Genomic DNA, 24,571 nt, shown 5'->3' with positions numbered 1-24,571 from the left:
TTGGCAATGTGGAGTCACTGGGGACCTGGCAACTGCAGTTTTGGGGAGTGGTGAGGATGGAGGCTGAGATGGCGTGGGTGGAGGAGAAAAACGAGAGGTGAGGAAATGAAGATCCGAAGGATAGAAAACTCTTTCAAGAAGTTTTGCTGTGAAGGAAGCAAGAAATGGGGCTTGGGGGACTTCCCTGGTGGTCCAGTGGCTAGGACTCTGTGCTCCCAATGCAGGGGTCCTGGGTTCGATCCCTGGTCAGGGAACTGGAACCCATATGCCGCAACTGAAAACCCCACATGCCACAACTAAAAGATTCCTCATGCTGCAACTAAAAAAAAAAAAAAAAAAGATCCTGCATGCCGCAAGGAAGAGCCCACACGCGGCACCGAAGATCCTGTGTGCCACAAGTAAGATGCAGCGCAGCCAAATAAATAAATATTAAAAAAAGAAGAAATGGGAAAGAGGGGATATATGTATACATATTGCTGATTCACTTTGCTATAGAGTAGAAACTAACACAATATTGTAAAGCAACTATACTCCAATAAAAATTTTTTTTTAAATGGGGCTTGGTAGCTGGAGGGGAGTAAGAGGTCCAGGGAGGTGTTTTTTTTGTGTGTTTTTAAGGTAGGAGATACAGGAGCATGTTTGTAAACTGCCAGCAATGACCTGGGAGAGAGGGGAGGCGGCTGGTGAAGGCGAGCAGAGGATGGCTATAGGAGCAAAGCTGCCCGGGGGGTGGGGGTGGGTGGCGGTGGGGGGAGGTGGGGGAGTGAGGGGTTGGGGGGAGTTAAGGGGTGTGAGAGGAGTGGGGGGTGGACCCGGAAGGGAGGGGGAGGGCCATGTCAGGGCAGCACTAGGAGAGAACGCCGGGGTGGGGGGCACCCATCACCCATGCGGGTCCAACCATGTGACACCCAGACGGTCTGATTTCGGGGCTGACTCTTTCCACCCATCCATGAACACCTCAAAGGCAGGACCACAGTGTCCTCATCCCAGAGCCTGGGCACATTAAGCTGCTTAACAAATGTTCATTAAAGAAACGTATCCATCCTCTTGTTGAACGAAAAAAAAAAATTGTAATACAACTGTGTCCCGTTTGGATTTTCCCATTCCATGATTTTTTTATATTGGGTTTTTGTAGTGTGTGTGTGTGTGTGTGTGTGTGTGTGTGTCTGTCTGTCTGTCTGTCTGTGTGTATGTAGGTGAGGGTGGCACCCAAACCTAATGTTCACATACAAACATGAGCCCCAGAGGATGGTGCCCGGCGCCCAGTCAGTCCAAGCTGGTGTGGAGCGGTGTCCTGCCGGGCCGGGTCTGGTCTCAGGACCTGCAGCTCTGACTCGGGTTTCTCAGATCATGCGTTTGGTCTGTTTAGCTGTTTGTTTGGTACTGAATGAGCACTTAAGCGCCAGGCACTAGTGTGCAAAAAGATCACGGCCCCTCCCTCTCAGGGTTGGGGGGGGGCGAGTGGAGGGAGGGACATGTCAATCAAAGACTCACAGCTATGCGGGGGCGGAGGGTGTCCTGCTATAAGACCTGGTTCTGGGGTTTCCCTGGGGGGCATTTGAGCTGCGATCTGGGGGATGAGGGGATTTCGCTAGGGGAGGGGGTGCAGGTCAGGTAAAGGGAACAGCCGGGGCAGGGGAGCGGGGGGGAGTCCCTTCCCTACTGGCTTCTCCTCCTGGCTTGTAGTGAGGGGCTGGACCGGGACACTTCCCTGTGAGGGGCCTTCAGAACCAGTGGAGAGGACTAGGGGTGCTGCCCCTCCCTGTGCCTCAGTTTCCCTTTCTGGGAAATGGGGATAAACGCCCCCGTCTTGCTCTGGGGTGGAAATCACAGCCCTGGCTGTGCCTGGTTCACTGCAGCAGGATGTCGCACGTTTTCGTCGCTGCCCTCCTGCCCTCTCGAGCCCCCGCTCAGCTGCTGGAGAGGGTGGGCCCCAGGGCCAGACAGATTTGGAAGGAGGAGCCCCAGGGCCTCGGGGGTTAAGTTTTCCTCGGCCTGGCTCTCCTGCCCTCGGCTCTCTCCCTGGCCCCTCCGAGCTCTTTGATGGCATTAGAGCCAACCTTTTCCAGATGTGCTGAGCCGAGGGGTTTGCCGGAACTTCATCTGCCTCCGCCAGACGGCCCCCTGCCAGGCCACCTCCCCCCCTCTGGTTGGGTTGCCTGCCTCCCTCAAGGCCACATGAAGTCCTGGACTTAGTGCTTTCTTAAAACGTGGCCTGCTTTCCTGCCCCTCCTCGGTCAGCCTGTGTGGTTCGAGAAGCCCACGATGTGTCCACCTCCCCCCCGACTGGACCGTGGTCTTGGGCTTGAGTGGGAGCGGCGGCCTGGGCGGGGGACACTGCCCTCTGGGCCTTCTGTCCCTTCCGTCCGCACTTGGGAAAGACTAGCTTGGACTGTGGGGAGGCCAGAGCCTGGAGGACCCTGCCGGCTGCCGCAGAACTGCGGTGGGACAGCCCATCCCCCTCCCCGCCGGCCCGCTGCTATTAATCAAGAGATTAATAATCTCCTGCCTCCCTTTCTGAAACCCCCACTCCCGTTTCCTGTTGAGTCTCCAGTCTGTCTCGGTACCTCCCAGTCTGGTCCTCCTCGTGGTGGTCCCTGCTGAGGAAGTGGGGCCGGGGCAGGAGCCGAGGCCTGCAAGCTGCGGTGCCCAGTGAGGGAGGGAGGCCCCCCGCCTCCACCCGATGAGGTCTCTGCCCTGGCAGAGTCGTTCCCAGCAGGCAATGCCCAGACGATGGCCCTGTCCTGGCACCCACTGAAGGACCTCATGATGCTGTGGGGACATGGCCTTTGGATGCCAGAGAGCCATGGCCTGGGCTTACACACCTCCAGTGACGGGCATCTCACCCCTCCTGGAGCTCTTTCTTCATATTCCCTCTCACATGACCTTGTGCACCCAGGGCCACCTTTGAGGACACACAGGACTCATCTGCACCCTATCTAGGGCAGTCACTGAGTGGCTGGAGGACTGCGGCCAGGACTCTCAGAGCACCTCATGACCGCTGTGCTCACTGGGAGGGTCCCGGGGGCGCTGCAGAGGGCAAGGCCCTCCTCTGACTCCTGGGACGGGTCGGGGGGCAGCTTCGATGTGTTGTTGAGCGGGAGAGAACATGGGGCTCCCATCAGGAGGTCTGGTTCAGTCAAACCTCTGCTGCTTTATCACCTGGAATCTGACCCCCTCTTTGGCCTCAGTTTCCCCTCCATCAAGTGCGGCCATTCATCCCTGCTGGCCCGTCTTCCTCGGCCAGCAGCCTCCTGACCCACTTCCTCACCTCCCATCTCTCCTGTCCAATCCGGCTGCCATGCCAACACAGGTGGGCTCTTTCTGGAAAGCAGATCTGATCATGATGTTCCTCTGAGCCACGGTGCCTGGGTGGCTTCCCCATGGCCAGGAAAAGGGTGGTCTCCTCGTGGGTACACAAGGCTGTCTGTCGAGGGGTGGAAGGACTATATCAAGTCTTCTGTTTATTTTTTAATCTACAAAATAAAAGAGAAATTAAGCTCTACTGTTTTTTATACATGCAAAGATGGTAAATAATATGCGTATATATACATGTATAAATTAATAGACTCTCTTGCAGGCTCAGAAATGTGTTACTGATCAGGAGCACCCCTGGATGCCTGGAGAGCATGGGTAGTCTCCACGGACGCAGTGCGGACTCCTGGCCTGCACTACAGGCTTTCACAGCCGCCCCGAGTGCCCTGTCTGCCTGTCCGAGCGCTCTGCCCCCCGGATGCACCAAACTTCACCCAAATTTCCTGGCTCTCCTGGTGCTGGTTGCCTCCTCAGCTTTTTAGCTCAGCAGAGCTCCCTCAAGTGTCGCCTCGTGTGGGAAGTCCTTGCTGGGCCCTCCTGGTGGATGGAAGGGGCCATGCCCTGCTCCCTCTCCCTGCATCCATCAGTTTCCATGGACGTCACCCTGCGCTCCTCCAGAGAGCCACCCCGTCTTGGTTAGCATTACAGTTCCTGGCCTGGGACTCCATCTGGTACAAATTATTCAGCGATTGTTTTATTCATTCCACCAGTCTTTACTGAGCATGTATGATGTGCCAAACCCTGAACTAGGCCTGGGGTTAGTGGAGGAGACGGACATCAGACAAATGATCGCACAGGTGCGATCACCCTTATATACTTGGAAGGGTGATAAGTGTTTAGAAGTCAGGGTTCTATGACAGTGTAAATCGAAGGGACTCAGCCTGCAGTGGGGTGGGTGGAACTGAAGGGTGGGCTGATCAAGGAGGGCTTCTCAGAGGAGGCGACACTGGAGGCTGCATTGGAGTTAGTGGACATCTTGGGCAGAGGGAAGAGTGGATGACAAGCCCTGATATAGGAAGGAGCTCTGGGGGTTCAGAAACTCAAAAGCCGATTGCTGCTGGAGTTCTGAGTAGCCTGGAGGGGGGGAGGCAAGCAGCGGGGCAGCCAAGGCGGACAGTAGTTAGAAGTCTACGTGGTCATATTAAGGATTTGGTTTTTGTCCTAAGATTGAAGAGAAGCCAGGAAGGGTGCATGGAGGAGATTTGTGCTTTGAAAACATCACTGGAGCCAGCTTCTGGGTATAGGCTGGAAGCTTGGGCACCAGTCAGGGGCCGTTGCTGCTGTCTGGGAGGGTGATGAGGGAGGCTGGACTAGGGCGGGGTGGGGGAGAACAGTGGACAGGTAGGATCTACTTAGTGAGTGATCTCCCTGGACTCGTCGATGTGAGGCGCCAGAGAGGGGTAGGGTCAAGGTTTCCATGGATATTTGTTGAGTGAATAACAACCCCCTGGAGAATATATGTCCCTGAATTTGCCGAGTGATAGTGAGGGAAGTCCCAGGATCTGCCCTACAGAGGGAACAAATACACAGAGATCAGAAGTCCCTAGAATTGGTCTGTCTTGGAAAAAAAAAAAAACAACCAGGGCTAGTGAGACACCAGACAGGAGACTCCACATTGTATCTGGAGAATTTCAGGGTAGCAAGGGATCTGTATGTTTTTGCATCTCAGCTCAGACTTCACAGGAGACTCAGAGAGGCAAGGACAGACTTTACAGGGGGTTCAGAGAGGCAGGACTTGCTCAACGGCTCACAGATGGGCAGAGATGTATTGGGATCAAGTGTTGGTGAGGATGTTTTAAACCATCCAGTCTACGATATTTTGATATGGCAGCATGAGCAGACGAATACAAATACCTGGGGGTAAATTGAACAAAAGATGGCACACTGCTGAGAAAAATTAAAGAAGACTTAAATAAATGGAAAGTTATGCCATATGTATGGATAAGAAGACTCAAATTATTAAGATGTCAATTCTCTACAAATTGATCTGTAGATTCCATGTAACCTTATCAAAATTATAGTGGGCTTTTTTTTTTTTTGTAGAAATTGATAAGCCAATTAAAAAAGTCAATGGGTATGCAAAGGACCTAGGTGTCCAAGACAACCTTAAAGGAGAACAAGATTGGAGGACTTACATTACTGTATTTCAAGACTTACTATTAAGCTATATTAATTAAGACAGTGTGGTTTTGGTGCAAGGATGGACAAACAGATCAATGGAACAGAACAGAGAGTCAAGAAATAGACTCATATTTAAACAATCATTTGATTTTCAACAAGGCACTAAATAATTTAATTTTAGTGGGAAAATTTAGGCCAAAAGAAGGTCTTTTCAATAAATTGTGCTGTAGCAAGTGGATATCCAAATGGAAAACAATGAACCTTGACTCCTACCCAGCAGATAGTAAAATTGTAAAAATGATAAATTGAACTTGATCAAAATTTACAACCTGATCATTAAAAATACACCTTTAAGGGACTTCCCTGGTGGCACAGTGGATAAGACTCCACACTCCCAATGCAGGGGGCCCGGGTTCAATCCCTGGTCAGGGAACTAGATCCCACATGCATGCTGCAACTAAGAGTTTGCATGCCACAACTAAGAAACCCGCCTGCCACAACTAAGACCTGGTGAAAATAAATAAATATATACATACATACATAAATAAATATTTTTTTAAAAAACTGGTATCAAAAATACTTCCAAGTTAATAAAAAAAATACACCTTTAAGAAAATGAAAAGGCAAGCCACATATTGGGAGAAAATATTCACAATACATATATCTGACAAAGGTCTCTCATGTATCTTACAAATCAATAAGAAAGACCCAAAACCCAATTTAAAAGTGGGCAAAAGACTTGAACAGGCACTTCACAAAAGGAAATATCTAACTGGCAAGCATGAAAAGGGGTTCAGCTTTAGTCAATAGGAATTGCAAGTTAAAACCATAATGAAAGAGTACTGCATACACCCTAGAATGACTAAAATGAAAATGATTGACAATATCAAATGTTGGCGAGGTTATAGAGCAACTGGAACTCATACAGTGCTGCTGGGCATGTGAACTTGGTTCATCCGGATAGGTTTGGGACAAGTGTTTGTAGCATCTGCTAAAGTTAAACATATAACCATCCTATGGCCCATCAATTTTATTTCTAGGTATATACCCTAGAGAAGTGAAAAAGTGTCCATGAAGACTTGTACGAAAACACTCATAGCGTCTTTATTCATCAAAGCTCAAAACTGGAAATAACCCAAATGTCCATGAACAGGAGAATAGACACATTGTGGTATATTTACATAATGGAATATTATTTAGCAATAAAAAGAAACAAAGGAGTGCTACACTTAACAGCATAGATGAATCTCACAGACATGATGGGTGAGTGAAAGAAGGCAGACATAAATGAGTGCATGCTGTAAGATTCCATTTATATGAAATTCTAGAACAGGCAAAACTAGTATCTGGCAAGAGAAGTCAGAAGAATGGTTATGTCTGGGGGCTGGGTGATCAGTTTGGAAGGGGCACAAAAGGACTTTGGAGCAATGGGAATGTTGGTGTAAACATATTGAATAGGTAAGAGTTCGTTGAGCTAAACACTAGATTTATCTACAGATCTTCCTCGACTTAATGATGGGGTTACATTCGCGATAAACCCATTGCAAGTCGAAAATGCATTAAATACACCTACTGAACATTGTAGTTTAGCCTAGCCTGCCTTAAACGTGCTGAGAACACTTCCATTAACCTATAGTTGGGCAAACTCATCTAATACAAACCCTGTTTAATAGTAAAGTGTTGGCCATCTCATGTAATTTATTGAATACTGTACTAAAAGTGAAGAACAGAATGGAAGGGTACCCACCGTTACCGTACACAGCTGAAGGCACGTTGGGCCTGAAGAATGTTTGAAGCATTGAACTAAGATTAACTGCTGGATGATGGGGATGGTACAGCGACAAGATCGTCAATTTCTCTCTCTTCTGATAAGGCTGGAGAATAGCTGGGAGAAGGCACTGGGGCATCGGCACTTGTTGATGGTTTAGCAGGCATAGTGTTCTTCGGGGAGATATCAAGTTTGGACTGTCCGGTTTGTTTCTTCTTTCCATTTTATATTTCTCTAGAGCAAGCAAGAACATCCTGTATCTGCCTGTCAGCTCTTGCGAATGTCTCATAATTGACGTCCATTTCTTCTAACATCCTTACACCACTGCTGATAGCAGCAAACATCTCTGCCAGTTTCTTTGCTGTGAACTTTCCTGGTGCCTCAGGCATAACTTCTTCCTCTTTCCTTCCTTCTTTCTTCCTCCAGTTCGATCAGCTCCTCAGTGGAAAGTTCTTCAGCTTCAATACCAACAATCTCACGAGCATCCTCTTCATCAATGTCCAATTCTAGCTGTTTCCCAAGCACTAATATCTTGGGACCATTTCATCCACAGCAGAATCTTAGTTAAAGCCTTTGAACGTGTTCACACATGTCTTTAAAACTTTCTTCTAAATGCTGTTCATGCATTGCCACGTGACTTCTTCCCATGAGGCAACGATGGTCTGGGTAGCATTTAGAATGTTAAAAGCTTTCCAAAACTCTCAGAGTGTTCGGCCAGATCCCGTCTCTTCAACAGCCTGCACAGACCGTTGGTGTAAAGAGTGTGCTTGGAACGTAGCTGTGGCGCCTTGGTCCGTGGGTTGAATGAGTGCAGTTGTGTTCGGTGGCAACTACACAACCTTGACATCAGGATGCGTGTCGCTGGTGTGCTGTAGGTGCCCTGGAGTGTTGTCCAAGATCAGCAGACTCTTGAATGGCATGTTGTTTTGCCTTCAATATTCTCCTGTCTGAGGGATAAAACACTTCAAAAGCCAGGCTTCAAACAATGCTTATGTCATCCAGGCTTTCTTGTGATGGTGATAACAAACGGGAAGCGAATGCTTGCTCACATATCTGAATGCTCTAGGGCTCTCCGAGTGGTAGATTAGGAAAAACTTTCATTGGAACCCTGCAACATTTCTACCCCAAGGCAGCCTTACACGGTGTTCGAATGCCTTGAATCCTGGCATCGTCTTGGACTCTTGATGAATGTATGTACGCTCTGGCATACGCTTCCAGAACAAGCTCATTTCATCGACATTTAATATTTGTTCTGGCAAATATTTCTCATCCACAATTATCCTCTGAAGCTCTTCCTTAAAAACTTTGGCACCTTCAGTATTGGCACTTGCTGCCTCACCGCTGACTTCCACATTATGAAAATTAGGCTGCCTTTTGAAGCATTGGAACCGGCCATAACTTGGTATAAACATTTGCATTATTTGTAGAATCATCAACACACTTTTTTAGTGTATGGAAAGACTTCTTGCCTTAGCCTGGATGGTCAGTAGGCTAAGTGGTATGAACTTCTGTATCTGGTCTTCCATCCACATGACAAGTTTTTTTTTTTTTCTTTTTCTTTTCTTCTTATTTATTTATTTATTTGGCTGCACGGTGCGGCTTGCGGGATCTTAGTCCCCCCACAAGGGACTGAACCCGCACCCTCAGCAGTGAAAGCGCGGAGTCCTAACCACTGGACCACCAGGGAATTCCCAGACAAATTTTTTTTTTCATGTCATCCATCAGCCCAGCCCTTTTCTTCATGACGACAGTGAATTTAACCAATGCTGATGATTTCACTGCATCACTCATTTGCTTCTTATCCTTTAAGATGGTCAAGATCGTCGATTGCCAAAGTCCTAACTCACCTGCGACGGCTGTTACTGGCTTACCGTCTTCATGCTGGGCGGTTATCTTGAGTTTCATCTCAAGAGTAATTGCCCTCCTCTTCTTCTTCTCACCAGAAGCAGGAGACAAAGATGGGCATTTTGTAGACATAATGGGATGGGAAAACGCGAAACACAGTATCGAAAAAAATGCTGGTAACACAGTACCCTGTTGAGTATTGGTTGTTTACCCTTGTGATCGCAGGGCTGACTGGGAGCTTCCCATCATCACCAGAGAGTACCGTACCCCATATGGCTAGCCTGGGGAAAAGATCAAAATTCAAAATTCCAAGTATGGTCTGTATTGAATGCGTATCACTTTCGCAGCATCGTGAAATCCAAAAAATTGTAAGTCAAACCATCATAAGTTGGGGACAATTTGTGTTTTACTGCATGTAAATTATATTTTAATTTAAAAGGAGAAAACAAATCCATGACAATCTGAGGCGTGAACTCAGCGCTTTCCTCCCTGGCACTGACCACCGCGCATGGCCACATTTTCACGAGTGTGATACAGGATTAGTGCCACCAGCTCTGGCAGAGTGGAGCTCGTGCTGCCTCCTTCATTCTTGTATCCCCAGTGCCCGGCACATGGCAGGCACCCCACACGTAAAACCAAGCTGTGTACAGGGTGTTGGGGGTACTGAGGAGGGAGCCTGTCAGCTCTGGCTGGGGCTGGGGGTGCTTCACAGAGAAGGGGATGTGGAGTCACACCCTGAAGCCTCTTGGGGATTTTTCTCAGCAGAGTAAAGAAGGAGGGGTGAGTAGGCAGAGGAGCCTGCATGTATGTGCAAAGGCCCAGAGGCAGGAAGAGCTGCTTGTTTGTGCTGTGGCGGGAGGAGTGGAGGGGAGAAAGGTAGGCAGGGCCTTATTTGCTGACCTAAAGGGTGTGGTCTTAAGTCTATGGGAGCCATGGAAGGTTTTGAGAGAGGGCAGTCACAAAAGCGGATCTGCATTTTAGAAAGATCAGTGGGTTTGCAGACTGGAGCCCAGGGGAAGGGCTGGGAGTTCTTCATGGAGGGTGAAACGATGGGGACAGAGCATGAACACTTGCACCTGCCCTGGCATTCAGGAGAGATCTGAGGGTCTGAGCCCTGGCCTGCTGGGCTGGGGAAGCAGCGCCACCTACTGGCTCGCCCTGCTCCTGGACTTCGCAGGCCACCAGGATGCTTCTGGTCCCGCAGTGGGACAGGCCAGCCCGTGGCCCTCAGAAGGAGGGGGCAGAAAGAGACCTCCTCTGGGGGATGAGCTCTCCCTCTGGTTCAGGGGCCTGAGATCAGTACCTTGTGCAGATGCAGGGAGGAAAAATGTTCCCCTATACTGAACGAACACAAATTAGTATTACTAGGTTCTGCTAATTCTGCCTGGGTTTGGAACCAAGTTCCACCACCTTCTAGCAGTGTGACCTTGATAAAGTTACTGAAGCTCTCAGTGCCTCAGTTTCCTCATCTGTAAATTTGAATAGTAATAGCATCCACCTGTCAGGGTTGTTATGAGTCAGCAAATGTAAAGCACTCAGAACGGTGCCTGATACGTGGTAAGTATGCAAAGCTCTTACTATAGCTATTATTATTTTATCACCATCATCACTCAGGGCACGAAGTGAGGAGTGCCTGGCACCTTTGGAGGGCTCATGGGCTGCAGGCCGAGGGGCAGCCTATGGCACAGGGGGCCTGAGGGCAGCTGTGGCAGCTGGAGAAGGGCTGGCCCCCGTGGCTAAACAGCTCAGACTCTCTCCTGACCACAGTGGGGACAGGCGAAAGGTGCTGGCCAGGAAGAAAGGGGTCAGATCTGTGTTTCGCAAGCGCAGCAGCTACACGTCCCTTTCTGCTGTCACACGTGCTCTCCCAGGGAGCCCCAGACCCAGCATCGCAGTCCTCAGCGGACAGACCCGGAAATGGGCTCAGGGAGGTTAAGGAACGTGTGCAATTCACATCGTGAATCAGGGGCAGGGCCCTAAACTCTCAGCTTATGCCCCCACAGCCCGGGGCTCCATCTCCTCCATGGTACAGTGGTTATGGGAGGGATTCCAAGCTTTTCTGGTCCCTCTCAGCCAGAGCAACAATCTTCTTTCAAGAATTAATTTTAAAACTGACTTTTAAAATTGAAATTAAAGCGTCTTCCCTTTCCCAGCTGGGCCAGTTCCTGGCTGGGAAATTTGCAGCAGGAAGAGGGTGTGAGCGTGTGTGCATATGTGTGTGTGTGTGTGTGTGTGTGTGTGTGTGACAGCATGTGTGTGAGCATGTGAGTGTACATGTGAGTGAGAAATTGTGTGTTTATCATACAGACAGTCTATTTGGACTCCTTGGACCCAGGCTCGCCTACCCACTTATGTCCCCCCAGGCTCCTTCTATAAGGAGTGGTGACAATGACTGGTCCTCTGCCACCCCCCCACCCCCTCCCCAGTGGCCTATGCCAGCTGCTTCCTGCCGTGGATCTGAGAGTCCAAAGGCCTGCATTTGCTCTTGGGCACTTCTCCGTGCAGACTTCTGGCTCCTCACTCGAAAGTTCCAGCCCCTGGCTGCACACTGCCAGCCCCTGCCCCCCCCACCGCCCCCCCCCACCCCCTGCCGCTTCCCACTTAGAGCTCCAGAGGGAAGCTGGTTTGCCGGAATGTTTACGAAACATGAGTGAGAGGATTTTTTTTTTGAAAGAAAAATTAGTGTAGCAGGATTCTTCAGATTTAGTGCAGTATTTCTGAAATTCAAAACCTGACTTATGTATTTTCCTGTCAACAGTGCATCTCAAAACGTCACGCCTGCTGCCACCAATTAATTCATAATTTTCCCATTCACGATTAAGTTGCTTGGTGTCAGCAGATGCAAATTCTGTGAAGTCATGCAGTTTTGCTTTCAAGAGGAAGTTGTGCAGACTTTATCAAGCAGCCAAGTTATAATGATGCATGTAAATCGAATAATAAAGCCGAATTTTTGCCCCTCGTGAAAATCAGTCATATGTTTTTGTGTTTGTGTGTGTGTGTTCATTGAGGTATAAGTGACAGATAACATTGAATTAGTTTCAGGTGTGCAACATAGTGATTCAATATTTGTGTATGTTGTGAAATGATCACCACAAATAAGTCTAGTTAACATCTATCACCACAAGTAGTTACAAAAATTTTTTTTCTTGTAATGAGAACTTTTAAGATCTACTCTCAGCGATTTTCAAATATGCAATACAGTATTATTAACTATAGTTGCCGTGCTGTACGTTACATCCCATGACTTATTATAACTGGAAGTTTGTGCCTTTTGACCACCTTCACCCATTTTGCACTGCTCCCTATCCACCGTCCCCCAGCTTCTGGCAACCACCAGTCTGTTCTCTGTATCTATGAGCTTGGTTTGTTTTTATTTTTTTGTTTTTAGATTCCACCTATAATGGAGATCATACAGTATTTGTCCAAGGTCTTTCCATGTTGTCAAAAATGGCAAGATTTCATTCTTTTTTATGCTGAATAATATTCTAGTGTGTGTGTGTGCCACATTTTCTTTATCCACTCACCCACTGATGGATACTTTGGTTGCTCCCATATCTTGGCTATTGCAAATAATGCTGCAGTGCACATGGGGCTTCAGATATCTTTTTGAGTTAGTGTTTTCATTTCCTTTGGATAAACACCCAGAAGTGGATCTTATGGTAGTTTTATTTCCAACTTTTTTAAGCAACTACCATACTGTTTTCCATGGTTTCCAATTTACATTCCCATCAACAGTGCATGAAGGTTCCCTTTTCTCCATATCCTCACCAACACTTATTTCTTGTCTTTTTGATATAGCCATTCTAACAGGTGTGAGGTGATATCTGTTTGTGAGGTGTGGTTTGGTCATATATTTTATATTCACTATTCTTGGAGTTTCACAAAATAGTATCAAACTTATTTTCAAGAAAAATTTCAAAATTGTGTGAAAATTTACCATGGAATCCCACAGCAGTTTGCAGGAGCATTTTGTTGCTGCAAGGGCCCCACTACTGAATTGCAAGTTTTCACTGAAGTGTCTCTCTCTCATCTATCAGGCTGGGATTTTCTCAAGGATGGGACTCCGTTTTATTAATCTGTGACCACAGTATTGCATGTAGTTGATGCTCAATAAATATTCATTGGGGACTTCCCTGGCAGTCCAGTGGTTAAGACTCCATGCTTCTACCGCAGGGGGCACGGGTTCAGTCCCTGGTTGGGGAACTAAGATCCCACATGCCACGGGGCGCAGCCAAAAAAAATATGTATATATATTCATTGGATGAATCAACCAAAAGAAATAATGATTGGGAAAAAGGTTGGAGTTAAGTGACTTGTGGGTGGTTGGAAGTTGTACAGGTTCTAATGATATTTTTCTTTTCCTTATTCATTATCTTGGGCTGCCTTAACAAAATATCATGGACCAGATGGCTGCAATACAGAAATTTATTTTCTCAGCCAGCCACCTCTCTGTGTCCTCACATGGCCTTTGTTCAGTGTGTGCATGTACGCAGAGAGAGATCTCTGTCTGTCTTCCTCTTCTTAAAAGGCCACCAATCTTATTGGATTGGGGCCCCACCCCTCTGACCTCATTTAACCTAATTACCTCTTCAGAGCCTATGCTTAAGTACAGTCACATTGTGGGGGTTAGGGCTTCAACATATGATTTCTGGGAGACACAATTCAGTCTGTAGCAGTCATTTCCCCACCCTAGGGGGCCACCCTTGGAGACTTGTGGGAAGGCAGAGCTGGAAGGGACATTACAATGCACCCGACACAGAGAGGGGTGGTCACTCGCCCAGGGCCGCATAGCCTGTGGGAACAGAGCTAGGATGATGGGCTCTACTGCCTGGGGGGCTCCCAGAGCCCTAGGCTGGGTGGTTTCAGCAGGAGTGGGATCTGGGGTGGGCGGGTAGGTGCTCACACTGTCCTGACTCTGCCCTTGTGTTAGTTACAGGACTCTGATCAGACCCACGTACAGAGTGTCCTACCGCACAGTGACGGCGCTGGAGTGGAGGTGCTGCCCTGGCTTTACCGGGAGCAACTGTGACGAGGGTGAGTCCGCTGGGGGCAGGGGGCAAGAGGAGGGGGTGCTGGCCGGGCCGAGCTTCAGAGTCTACGGATGCTCCTCCCTCCCCTGCCCTCCTTTGCGAGCAGCTCTCCTTTCTTCCACATTCCTTCCTTCTTTTTCCTAAGCATCTCTGAACCAAATGCTCGGGACTGGCCAAACTGGGGTGAGCCCGGCACCCTGCCTGTGGGCACAGAGGTGGGGTCCCGTGTGCACTGCTTGGGCCAGGCATGAAGGAGAATCGTAAGCCCTGGCCTGGGGAGGAGATTCAATGTACAGCCTATTTCTTCTGCTCTGGCTCTGACTTACCCCAGAGCCGGGGCAGGCAGAGCTGGATATCTGGGCTCTGAGCAAATGCAGATGAGGAGCCAGGAGCCTTGAAGCCACGCTGGTTGTAGAATAAGGCAGATGGACCTGGTGGGCGGCAGCAGCAGGAAGACCTCACCCTGCTGCCCTGGCCCTGTTGCCGGGCAGGTGCCCAGAGGGAGGAGGGGAGGTCGGGACCCAGAGCCGCAGCCTTCCCTCTGAGCCCCGGAGCCAGGCTCAGTCTGGCACTGGAGCTTGATGGGCCCAGAGAGAAGCGCTCAGGTGGGATTCAGAGACAGCGACAGAGCCCATCCCCGCAGCACTCACATCCAGGGACAGTGGGTCCTGCCTGACAAACAGGTTTGCAGCCCACCTGGTTTTCCAGAAGAGCTGGGCAGTCCCAAGGCTCAGGGGTCAGTTTTGAATTTGGAAACAGTAGTTCTCCTTAACCTCGACTTTCTGACAAAATGATCCTCTCTTATCTTTTTTTATTACCTAACTTACTGATTTTAGTTATATGTATACTTAAAATATAAGTACTCTATATGTGTATGCTTTTATTGTAAACTGCCTAAAGGTCTTTGGATTACAAATAATAGCCTAAGAACAGGAAGAGCAGTAATAATAATGATGCTGATGGTTCAGTGAGCCTGTGGCCCAAAGCTGGGCTGAAGGAAGGGGTTGGGACGTGGAAGAGTCCAGTGGTACCTCCTTTACTGGTTTGTGAGCCTGATTCTGGGAAGGGAGGTGGACAGCCTCAGGGGCTGGCCCATACTTGGGGGGCACAGGACTGCCTGGGCCTTTCTTTGGGGAGAAACAGAAGGGACCCCAGGTGTGAGGGGCTGAGGGGAGGCCTGGCTCCCCCAGGTGAAGGCGTGGGCGGCAGGACTTTGTGCTTTATGTGTTGAATGACCACGGCTCACACTGGGTCCCTTGTTGAGGCCGGAGGCCCTCAGAACCAGGATTAGGACCATGGTTGTGGGAGAGACCTCTGGTCCCTCCAACAGAGTAGAGCAGACCTGTCCTCTGGATTCTGCGAGGGGCTGGGGAGACAGGGCGTTCAAGGGCAGTGACTGATTTACCCTTAAGTAACTGACTCAGCGCTTTTCAGTGACCAATAAAATGAATACCGTTGGCTCTACCCGATGAAGTACTGGCTTGCCATCAAGACCTCAACTTTAGAAGCCCTCCCTAAGCCTTAGGAAGGCTCCTGGGTCCTTCTTTCAGCTCCGGAGCCTCCGAGGGCCCCCCACCCCCCGCCACCTCGTCATCGCCTCAGCCAACTGTAATCATGTGTCTTCACGTTGGCCTCCCCCCGCCCCTCGCCACCCTGCAGGGCTGTCCAGTTCCTCTAGGGGTAACTAAGCCGCACCCAAATGGGGCCCCTTCCTTCCTCTCTTGGAAACACTGCAGTGCTGGAGCGTATATGTTTTTCATCTCTCTTCATATTCTCTTCATTAGAGAAATGAATGAACCACGAGATGAAGTGTAAGTCTCAAAATGTGTAAGTCATAATTCTCACACAAGTGGCTTGTGAGCGTGCGTTGTATTGAACTCATGGATTGTGGAACCAGCAACATGGCAAAGCTGATTCAAAAGAGATTAGAGAAACTGATAGATATGCAGATTGGGGTCCCCAAGACCAGGCTTAGGTTGCTGCCCTGAACCAGAGCTCTTAGTGGGACTCAGTTGTGTATACACGGTGGCTTCCTGCATGGCTGAGATGTTTCTAGCCCCTCTGGTGGTTGAGCTGGCACAAGGGATGCCCCCAGAAATCACAGTGTTGGCATAAACTATCTGGCCCAAGGCTCCCAGACCCTCTTACCAGATAGGACATTTCAAGAGCTTAGAGATACCTCCCAGGAGCCAAGTGCAAAGGCCAGACCTCTCTTGGGGTTAGGTTAATCCTTTACTGATATGTGTGTGTGTGTGTGTGTGTGTGTGGATACACATATATATGAATATACACATATATAATGCATATATTTCATACATATGAAAATATAGGAACTATGATATATTTTAAATATATATGAAATAAGAACCTGAAATAAAATCACTACATTAGATACTACAGGACAATAAAAACAAAACCTTTGGGGTTATCCTCTCTACTGAGCAGAAATTGTTTACATATCCCCAGTTTTGTACAAGTTAACATCCAACTTTGCAGAACCTGGGTTGTAATCCACAGTGAATGGCAAGTAAACAAGGTGAGCTTCCCCCAGGATGTCCCATGGCCCTTGGGTGGGCTCCTTAGAGAACGCTGTAGCGTGACATTAAAAGGTTAGGCCATCACCTTTTTGCCCATGTCCATGTTTTGGGTAATTCTTGCAGACCAAATGGACGAAGCACAGCATTTGGCGAGCAGCAGACCTGGCATGTGTGGGGGGCAATCCTTGTCCTCAGGGAGGTTCTGCCCATCAGGACAGGAGTAGGTTCAAGCAGGGCTGGGGCCCCATCCTTCCTGGGAGAGGAGATGTAACCGTGAGCTGGTCAAATGCCCCCAAAGGTGCCCGCCCTTGAGAGCTTAGCACCTCACCTCCAGAAGAAAACTCTGACCTGGTAGACCACAGGGATATGGATTATCAATGCACTCACCAGAAACGTCTGGGCGTCCTGAGCTAATTATTAAGAGGTGTCGACACCACTCCAGACACTGTCAGCCTCAGAGTCTCTGCCAGCCCCTCCCTGGTGGAGGAACCTTCCAGATTCGCCCACTTCAATGAGGGATGCATGTTCATCTTAGGGCATGGGATGAGGCTTGCCTCTTTCAGGGAGTGTCAGGGTTGAGCAGCCCCTTCCCAGCTCTGAGCACGAGGGTCCTGGGAACCCTGCGGGGCTGAGGAATTCCTGGGAGCATGAGGCCCTGGGCTGAGGTCGGGACTGGCTCCTGTAAGCCCCGGTAAAGACTTTGCATTCCCAAACATGAAACAGTAATGACAGAAGACAAAATCAAGGCGGTGTCCGTGACTTCAGACACATTCCTGAGATGGTTGTGGAAGGGTCTGGACCATGAGCTCCCACTCGGTTCCCAGTCCAGCCTCTCTGGAAAGCCAGCAGGTCAGAGGTGCCCTCCTCTGTGGTTTTGCTTTGGTTCAGATGAGATTCCCCAGGAGAAGCATCTTTCTCTGCTGTGTCTGGCTTTCCTTCCAAGCTGTCAGGTCTCTGGTCTTAGGACTTGGGGCTGGGACTGCCTGGGGGTAGGTGGCTCCTGCCTCCCAGGTGGCCTGTCTCTGGGCCTGCTTCCCCCCTGCTGGGTCTCCCCCTCCCTTTCCTCCCTGGACACCCCAGGAGTGCTGGTCCGAGGCTTGGGGATACTTTCCTCCATAGATAAGTCTATATACAGTTGCTCCTAATTATTTGAGGATTCTATATTTGTGAATTTGGCCTACTTGCTAAAATTTATTTGTTACCCCCCCCCCAAATCAATGACCACTTTTGTGGTCATTCACAGCTATGTGCAGAGTGACAGAAAATTTGAGTCGCCTAACACGTGTGTTACCAGCTGAGGTTGAACAAGGTGACCCTCTGCTTCCTCGTTCCAGTTCTCATGCAAACAAGTGTCCTTTTCATGGTCTGTTTAGTGCCGTGTTTTTCGCATTTTTGTGCCCCCCCCTTTATTTGTGACAATTCCCTTGTCTAAAATGTCCCCAAGCATAGTGCTGTCCAGTGTTCTTAAGTGCAAAAAGACTATGATGTGCCTTCCTGAGAAAATACATGCATTAAGTAAGCTTTGTTCGGCATGAGTTATAGTGCTGTTGGCTGTGAGTTCAATGTTAGTGAATCTACAATATATATTCAATAAGATGTCTTTAGATAAAAGCCCACATAAAACAAGGTTATGTATTGATTAGCTGACGAAAATGTTGTGACCCAGACGCTCACAGGAACAAAATCCTGTATTTCCCCCATGAGTGATGGTTGAGTATTCACTAATTCAGAGTTCTGGGGACTTTATGAAATGTAACTACCATGAATAAGGAGAATTAACTGTATCTATGGATCTATAGCATCTATCTAGAAATATTTTTTTTTCTTATTACAAAAGCAAGTACGTGTTCCGTGTAGAAAAAGTGAAAACATCCAGAATTATACCTCTTAAGGTAACCTCCAGTCTCACTTTGGTGAAAAGCCTCCAGACCTTTTTCTGTGCTTACATGTCTGTTGTACTCTACATGCTGTTTGATAACTTTCTTTTTCACATAAATTGTCATGAACATCTCTCCTTGTCAATAGGTTGCTTTCTCTCGTATCATTTTCAGTGGTGTGGAGTTTGGGTATACACTTTATTAACTATCCCCCACTAAAAGATATTTAAGTTGTTTCCATTTTAAAAATTGCTGTAAACATTTTTTTTTAATTAATTAATTTATTTATTTTTAATTTTTTTTTTTATGGCTGTGTTGGGTCTTCGCCTCTGTGCGAGGGCTTTCTCCAGTTGCAGCAAGCGGGGGCCACTCTTCATCACGGTGCGCGGGCCTCTCACCATCGCGGCCTCTCCTGCTGCGGAGCACAGGCTCCAGACGCGCAGGCTCAGCAATTGTGGCTCACGGGCCCAGCCACTCCGCGGCACGTGGGATCTTCCCAGACCAGGGCTCGAACCCGTGTCCCCTGCACCGGCAGGCAGACTCTCAACTACTGAGCCACCAGGGAAGCCCTGTAAACATCTTTTTTTTTTTAACTGAGGTAAAGTTCACATATACAGAGTACACCAATTTTAAGTGTACAATTTGATGAGTTTTGATAAATGCATACATGTTTCCATCACCTCCCAGAAAGCTCCCCCCACTTAGCAACCTCTGTTCTGATTTCTATCATCAGATATCAGTTTTACCTATTCTTGAACCTCATGTAAATGGAACCATACAATATACATTCTTGCGTATAGTTTCTTTCACTTAGCATAATGTTTTTGAGATTTATTCATGTTGTTACATGTGTATCAGTAGTTTATTTTTGTTACTAAGTATTGTTCCATTGCATAAATAACCACAATTTTATTCACCCATTCTCCTGTGGATAGATATTTGAGATATTTCTAGTTTTAGCCTTTAAGAATAAAGCTTCTGTGAACATTCTTGTATATGTCTTTCTATCAATATGTATGTTTTTACTTCCCTTGGGTAAATCCCTAGGAGTGGAATTGCTTGGTTGTGGTGTATGTTTAACTTTATAAGAAAGGGCCAAGCTGTTTTCTAAAGTGGTTTTACCATGTTACACTCCTATTAGCAAAGTATGTTCTAATTGCTCCATATCCTTGTCAACATTTGGTGTTGTCAGCCTTTAATTTTAGTCATTCTAGTGGGTATGAAATGCTTTCTCATTGTGTTTTTTTTAAATTAATTAATTAATTTATATTTATTTTTGACTGTATTGGGTCTTCGCTTCTGTGTGAGGGCTTTCTCTAGTTGTGGCAAGTGGGGGCCACTCTTCATCGCGGTGCGCGGGCCTCTCACTATCGCGGCCTCTCTTGTTGCGGAGCACAGGCTCCAGACGCGCAGGCTCAGTAGTTGTGGCTCACGGGCCTAGTTGCTCCGTGGCATGTGGGATCTTCCCAGACCAGGGCTCGAACCCGTGTCCCCTGCATTGGCAGGTGGATTCTCAACCACTGCGCCACCAGGGAAGCCCTCTCATTGTGTTTTTAATTTGCTCTTCCCTGTTGACTTATGATGTTGAGCATCTTTTTGTATGCCTAACTGATGTGCTTACTAGCCATTTGTATATCTTCTTTTGTGAAGTGTCTTTTCAAGACTTTTGCCTATTTTTAACTGAGTTGTTTAATTTTAATAAGAAACAGCCAAATTGTTTCCCAAAGAGATGTTAACGTTCTATACTTTCACAAGCAAAGTGTTCCAATTGTTCCACATTCTTGCTAAGATTTGATGTTATTAGTCTTTTTAAATTTAGCTGTTCCAGTAAGAATGGAATGGTATGTAATTGTAATTTCTTCTTTTTTAAGACTTTTTTGACCACTCTAGTTCTTTTGCATTTCCATAAAAATTTTACAGTCCTTTTATCAATGTCTACAAAAAAAAAAAGTCTATTGGAATTGGGATTAGGATTGTGATGAATTTGCAGACCAATTTGGGGAGAATGGAGGTCTTAATAGTGAATCTTCTGATTCATGATCATGGTATAGCTCTCCATTCATATAAAGCTTTAATTTTTCTCAGCAACATTTTGTAGTTTTCACAGTGGAGGGCTTGCTTGTCTTTTATTAAATGTATTTCTAAGTATTTCATATTTTTAGTGCCTCTAAAAAATGGGAATGCTTTAAAATTTTTCATATTATAATCATTTTGCTGTTACTATATAGAAATATATTTGATTTTTGAATATTGACCTTGTGTCTGAAAACCATGCTAAATCCATTTATTAGTTCTAGCAGCTTATTTATTGATTTGTTTGGATTTTCTAAATAAACTATCATGTCTTCTGTGAATAAAAACATTTTTGCTTTTTCCTTTCAAATATTTTGCCTTTTATTTCTTTTTCTTGCCTTATTGGACTGGCTAGAACTTCTAGTAAAATGTTTAATAGAAGTGGTGAGAACAGATATACTTGCTTTGTTCCTTATCATAGGGGAGAAGTTCTCAATATTTCACAATTAATTATTAAGTATGTGATTAGCAGCAGATTTTTTATATATGCCATTTATCAGATGAGGACAGTCACTTCTAAGTTTGTTGAGAGTATCAGGAATAGGTGTGAATCTTATCAAATGCTTTTTCTGTATCTATATTGAGATGATTATATTTTTATCCTTTATTATGTTAATGTGGCACATTGCATTGATTTGGAATACTAAACTAACTTTTTGTTCCTGGGAATAACCTTATTATTACTGGGATAAACTTCTTTTGGATACATTATTCTTTTTTATATTTCCATGTTTGTTATTTATCTGTAATTTTCTTTCCTTCTAATGTCTATCAGTTTTTAATTATGAGGACTTAGCTGTTCTCATAAAAAGACTTGGGCATTTTTCCTCCTCTATTTTCTGAAATCTTTTTTTTTTTTTTTTAAAGATCATATTGCTTTTTCCTTAAGAGTTTAATTGAACTTTGAGTTCACAGTGAAACCATCTGGACCTGTAGTTTTCTTTGTGGGGAAGTTTTTGATAACAAGTTCATTCTCTTTCATCTATATAGGGCCACACGTGTTTTCTACTTCTTATTTTAATAATTATTTACACATTTTAAATCAACTTTTTTGAAGTGTAATTTGCATACAACTCATTACATGTATTTAATTTACACACCCCAGAAGTATACAGTTCAATAAGTTTTGACCCCATGAATGAATAATTTTCTACATAATTCTCTTTTCTCTGGTATTCCTCTCACCAAATTTGCCTCAGCCTCCCTGTACTCTGATTTCTCTCTCTCCATTTCAGAGAGATTGCTGTGTTCTACCTAGTGTCACCCTCATGTGCTCCAGTGCAGAAAGTGCTTCCAGGAATTACCTTGTTTGTTTTCCTTCTCTCAGGAATCAGTGCTCATATTGTTCAATGTCTGTGTCAATGTTGTGGCATGTGGGCTCAGTAGTTGTGTCTCGTGGGCTCTAGAGCGTAGGCTCAGTAGTTGTGACTCATGGGTTTAGTTGCTCTGTGGCATGTGGGATCTTCCCAGACCAGGGCTCGAACCCGTGTCCCCTGCACTGGCAGGCAGATTCTTAACCACTGTGCCACCAGGGAAGTCCCTCATATGCTTTAAATATGAATATGTTATAAACTTTACAATTCAATATTATACTTTTTTGCATTAAACAGTCAGATTACTATTTAAGAAGTGAAGAGAAGGAAAAATAGTCTTCTCTGTACTCCATAGTTATCATTTCCAGTGATCTTTATTTCTTCCTGGAACTCTGAGCCTTCATCCAGAATCCTTTTTCCTCAACTCCAAGAAGTTCTTTCAGCATTGCTTGTAGTACAGATCTGCTTGTAGTGAATTCTCTCGACTTAAAAAAAATTTTTAGTATCTATTTTGCCTTAATATTTATCTATCATCTATCTATATTATATATATATATATATCATAAAATACACATAACATAAAATTTACTATTTCAGCCATTTTAAAGTGTATAATTCAGTGCCATTAAATACATTCACAGTGTTTTGCAACCATCATGCTATCTAGTTCCAGAATTTTTTATCACCCCAAAGGGAAACCCTATACCCATTAAGCAGTTATTTCTCATTCTCTCCTTCCCTTAGCCCTTGGCAACCACAAATCTGCTTTCTGTCTCTATTGATTTGCCTATTCTGGATATTTCATGTAAATGGAGTCATACAATATGTGGCCTTTGTGTCTGGCTTCTTTTACTTAACATAATGTGGGGTTTTTTTGTTTTTACTTTTGGCTGTGTTGGGTCTTTGTTGTGGTGTGCAGGCTTCTCATAGTCATGGCTTCTCTTGTTGCGGAGCATGGGCTCTAGGCGCATGGGCTTCAGTAGTTGTGGCACGCAGGCTCAGTAGTTGTGGCACGTGGGCTCAGTAGTTGTGGCTCATGGGCTCTAGAGCGCAGGCTCAGTAGTTGTGGTGCATGGGCTTAGTTGCTCTGCGGCATGTGGGATCTTCCTGGGCCAGGGATCAAACCCATGTCCCCTGCATTGGCAGGCAGATCCTTAACCACTGTGCCACCAGGGAAGCCCTTAACATAATATTTTGAAGCTTCATCCAAGTTGTGGCATATATCTGAATAATGAACAGTATTCCATTATATGGATGCACTACTTTCGTTTATTCATTCGTCAGTTGATGGACATTTAGGTTGTTTCCACCTTTTGGCTATTGTGATTAGTGCTGCTATGCACATTCATGTACACGTTTTTGTTTGAACACCTGTTTTCGATTCTTTTTAGTATATACTTAGGATTGGGATTTCTGAGTCATGTGGTAATTTTCTGTTTAACTTGCTGAGAGACTGCAAAACTGTTTTCATAGTGGCTGCACCATTTCACATTTCCGCCAGCAAAGTACAAGGGCTCCAGTTTCTACACATTATCTACAATACTTCATTTTCCATTAATTTAAAAATATTTTTATTGAGTTTATAATTGTGGATTGATTTTTTTTTTTTCTTTCAGTTGTTTTAAAGTTTGGTCGTTCTATTGTCTTTTTGCATCCATTATTTCAGGTGAGAATCTGCTGTCATCATATTGTTTCCACACTAAGATTGTTTCCTTTTCTCCTCTGGTTGTTTTAAGATTTTTTTTATCCTTGCCTTTCAGCAGTTTGGCTATGATGTTACCAAGTGGGATTTAAAAAATCCTGCTTGGGGTTGTTTGAGCATCTTAGATCTATAAGTCAATGTTTTTGACCAAATTCGGAAAATTTTGTCCATTATTTCTTCAAATATATTTTTCTGCCCTATTCTCTCTGCTCCTCTTGAGATTCCATCTGCATACATGTTAGATTGCTTGATACTGTCATTGAGGATCTTTTTTCTCCTCTGTTCTTCAGATTGGATAATTTCTGTTGATCTGTCTTCAAGTTCATTGACTATTTCTTCTGACTTTTACAATCTTCTGTTAAGCCATCCAGTGAAATTTTCATTTCAGATATTATTCTTTTCAGTTCTAGAATGTCCTTGTGTGTATATATGTGTGGTTTTTTTGTTTTGTTTATATTTCCCTGATAAGATTTCTGCATATAATTTATTTTTTATCCAAGAATGTATATGTGATAGCTGCTTTTAGGTCCTTGTCTTCTATTTCCAACATCCGGGTCATCTTACGGTTTGTTTGTATTGACACTTTTCTCTCGACTTGGGTAGCATTTCCCCCTTTCTTCTTCCCGTCCTCCCTTCCTTCCTCTTTCTCTCTTTCCCTCTTTCTTCCTTTCTTCCTTCCTACCTACCTTCCATGTTAACAACTTTTGCTTGTAAACTGGACCCTTTGAATGATATTTTGTAGAGATTCTGGTTTCTTGGGAGAGTGTTGATTTTTGTTGTAGCAAGCAGTTAAATCACTATACATTTGTGAAGGCTTGGTTTTTATACTTTATTGGGGTGGATATGTAAATCTCTTAGACCTGGGATATAGCTTTTTCACCTAAGGCATAGCCTTTCTCTGGTTTCAAAGGCAAGCTTAGTAAGGTGTTAACTAAGCCCCTTAACTTGGAGAGACTCAAGCTCTAAATCACCTTCCTTTTATTGGGTAGC

General features: G+C 45.8%; 1 protein-coding gene across 4 annotated transcripts in view; it reads left to right on the top strand.

Moving 5' to 3' along the window:
* The window catches only part of COL26A1 (collagen type XXVI alpha 1 chain), a 176,835-nt gene that overhangs the window by 60,940 nt on the left and 91,324 nt on the right, over nucleotides 1-24,571 (top strand). For 3 of the 4 annotated variants that reach the window (XM_059897712.1, XM_059897710.1, XM_059897713.1), the window contains exon 3: nucleotides 13,980-14,083. In XM_059897712.1, coding sequence (XP_059753695.1) covers nucleotides 13,980-14,083 — 104 coding nt within the window. The remainder of the gene's footprint in view (nucleotides 1-13,979; nucleotides 14,084-24,571) is intronic. The other variant, XM_059897711.1, reaches the window with a different exon arrangement.

The sequence above is a fragment of the Balaenoptera ricei genome, chromosome 15, assembly GCF_028023285.1.
Source record: "Balaenoptera ricei isolate mBalRic1 chromosome 15, mBalRic1.hap2, whole genome shotgun sequence".
Classification (NCBI taxonomy): Eukaryota; Metazoa; Chordata; class Mammalia; order Artiodactyla; family Balaenopteridae; genus Balaenoptera; species Balaenoptera ricei.
The sequence above is the reverse complement of the archived record's forward strand: the minus strand, read 5'-3'. Positions and strand labels throughout refer to the sequence as shown.